The 2,205-nt window shown below is 43.2% G+C and overlaps 1 protein-coding gene across 1 annotated transcript; it reads right to left on the bottom strand.

Moving 5' to 3' along the window:
* Positions 1–195: 195 nt before the first annotated feature.
* LOC114923801 (zinc finger protein 572-like) lies at positions 196–1,906 on the bottom strand (the record flags this gene model as incomplete). Its single annotated transcript, XM_029287139.1, has 5 exons — positions 196–731; positions 1,002–1,110; positions 1,159–1,230; positions 1,495–1,588; positions 1,779–1,906. Coding segments are annotated over 5 exons (939 nt in total), but the record flags the coding sequence as incomplete, so codon positions are not given.
* Between the last annotated feature and the right edge of the window lie 299 nt (positions 1,907–2,205).

The following is a 2,205-nucleotide window of genomic DNA, read 5'->3' as shown; positions in this document are numbered from 1 at the left end:
GGAAATCAGAAATGAAATTCAAGATTTCTCTAAACTCATCGTTTGCTTCATGTGCACTTCCTTGTGTGTAATAAGAGATTATTTACACCTGAAGAATTGTTCACAGATTGGACATTTCAAATGTTTCTCCCACGTTGATACATGATGTATAAGGTTAGACCCAATACTGAATTTTTTTCCAAAATCTGGGTACTTTTACGGTTTCTCTCCTGTATGCGTCCTCTGGTGTTTTACAAGCAGAGAAGTGTAACAGAAACTTTTCCCACACTCTCGACACTCATGCGGTTTCTCTCCTGTGTGAGTCCTCTGGTGTATCACCAGGTGGGAATTTTGACTGAAACTTTTCCCACAACCAGGACATTCAAAGGGTTTCTCTCCTGTGTGAGTCCTCTGATGTCTCACCAGGAGGGAATTTGCAACAAAACCTTTCCCACAAAGTGGACACTTAAATGGTTTCTCTCCTGTGTGAGTCCTCTGGTGTATCACCAGGAGGGAATTCTTAGTGAACCTTTTCCCACATTCAGGACATTCAAAGGGTTTCTCTCCCGTGTGAGTCCTCTGGTGCATCACGAGGTGGGAATTCTTAGTGAACCTTTTCCTACATTCAGGACACTCATAGGGCTTCTCTCCTGTGTGAGTCCTCTGGTGCATCACCAGATCAGAATTACGACTGAAACTTTTCCCACATTCAGGACATTCAAAGGGTTTTTCTCCTGTGTGAGTCCTTTGGTGTATCACCAGGTTAGAATGGGAAGTGAAACGTTTCCCACAAACTGGACACTCATATAGTTTCTCTCCGGTGTGAGTCTTCTGGTGCTTTACTAGGTTGGAATTTGCAACAAAACGTTTCCCACAAAGTGGACACTCATACGGTTTCTCTCCTGTGTGAGTCCTCTGGTGTATCACCAGGCTGGAATTGAGACTGAAATGTTTCCCACATTGAGGACATTCAAAGGGTTTCTCTCCTGTGTGAATCCTCTGGTGCATCACCAGATCGGAATTATGACTAAAACTTTTCCCACATTCAGAACATTTATAGGGTTTCTCTCCTGTGTGAGTCCTCTGGTGCATCACCAGATCGGAATTACGACTGAAACTTTTCCCACATTCAGGACATTCAAAGGGTTTTTCTCCTGTGTGGGTCCTTTGGTGTATCACAAGGTTAGAATGGGAAGTGACACTTTTCCCACAAACTGGACATTCGTATAGTTTGTCTCCTGTGTGAGTCCTCTGGTGCATCACCAGAGAGGAATTACGACTGAAACTTTTCCCACAATCAGCACATTCAAAGGGTTTTTCTCCCATGTGAGTCCTCTGGTGGTTTACTAGGTCGTAATTTGCAAAGAAACATTTCCCACAAAGTGGACACTCATACGGTTTTTCTCCTGTGTGAGTCCTCTGGTGTATCACCAGGAGGGAATTCTTAGTGAACCTTTTCCCACATTCAGGACATTCAAAGGGTTTCTCTCCTGTGTGAGTCCTCTGATGTCTCACCAGGAAGGAATTTGCAACAAAACGTTTCCCACACTCAGGACATTCAAAGGATTTTTCTCTTGTGTGATTCCTCTGGTGTCTCACCAGGTTGGAACTGTGAGTGAAACTTTTCCCACATTCAGGACATTCAAAGGGTTTCTCTCCTGTGTGAGTTCTCTGGTGTATCACCAGGCTGGAATTCCGAGTGAAAGATTTCCCACAATCCGAACATTCAAAGGGTTTCTCTCCGGTGTGAGACATATGGTGTTTCACTAGGTAGGAATTTACAGCAAAACGTTTCTCACAAACTGGAGACTCCTATGGTTCCTCTCCTGTGTGAATTACTTTGCTTGGTAAAGCATTTACTACATTGGGAGTACTTATAGGGCATCTGTCCTGTGTGGGTCCTTTTATAAACCAGAAGGGAGATATTCTGACCAAAGATTTTGTTACATTAGTAGCATTTGTATGCCTTTTTTCCAGTTTGGATCCTCTTGTATGTAATCACCTATGCTTTTGCAATCTGTGCTTTATACCACAATAGTGACATCTGTGGACCTTTTTCACCACTGTTATGTTGGAGGAAGTCAAAAATATGTGTGGTCCCTTCTTTAGTGGGGCTTTGATTTCACCTACTGTTTTCTTCCTCCCATTGGGAGTTCTGCATTGCTGTTTGCTCTATTTGAGTATCCAATTGACCTTTTCTTCCCCACTGACTTCCAGATATTTCCC

The sequence above is a fragment of the Protobothrops mucrosquamatus genome, unplaced genomic scaffold, assembly GCF_001527695.2.
Source record: "Protobothrops mucrosquamatus isolate PMUCROS unplaced genomic scaffold, P.Mucros_1.0 scaffold15180, whole genome shotgun sequence".
Lineage (NCBI taxonomy): Eukaryota > Metazoa > Chordata > Lepidosauria > Squamata > Viperidae > Protobothrops > Protobothrops mucrosquamatus.
Note: the sequence above shows the minus strand (reverse complement) of the source record. Positions and strands in the feature narration are given on the sequence as shown.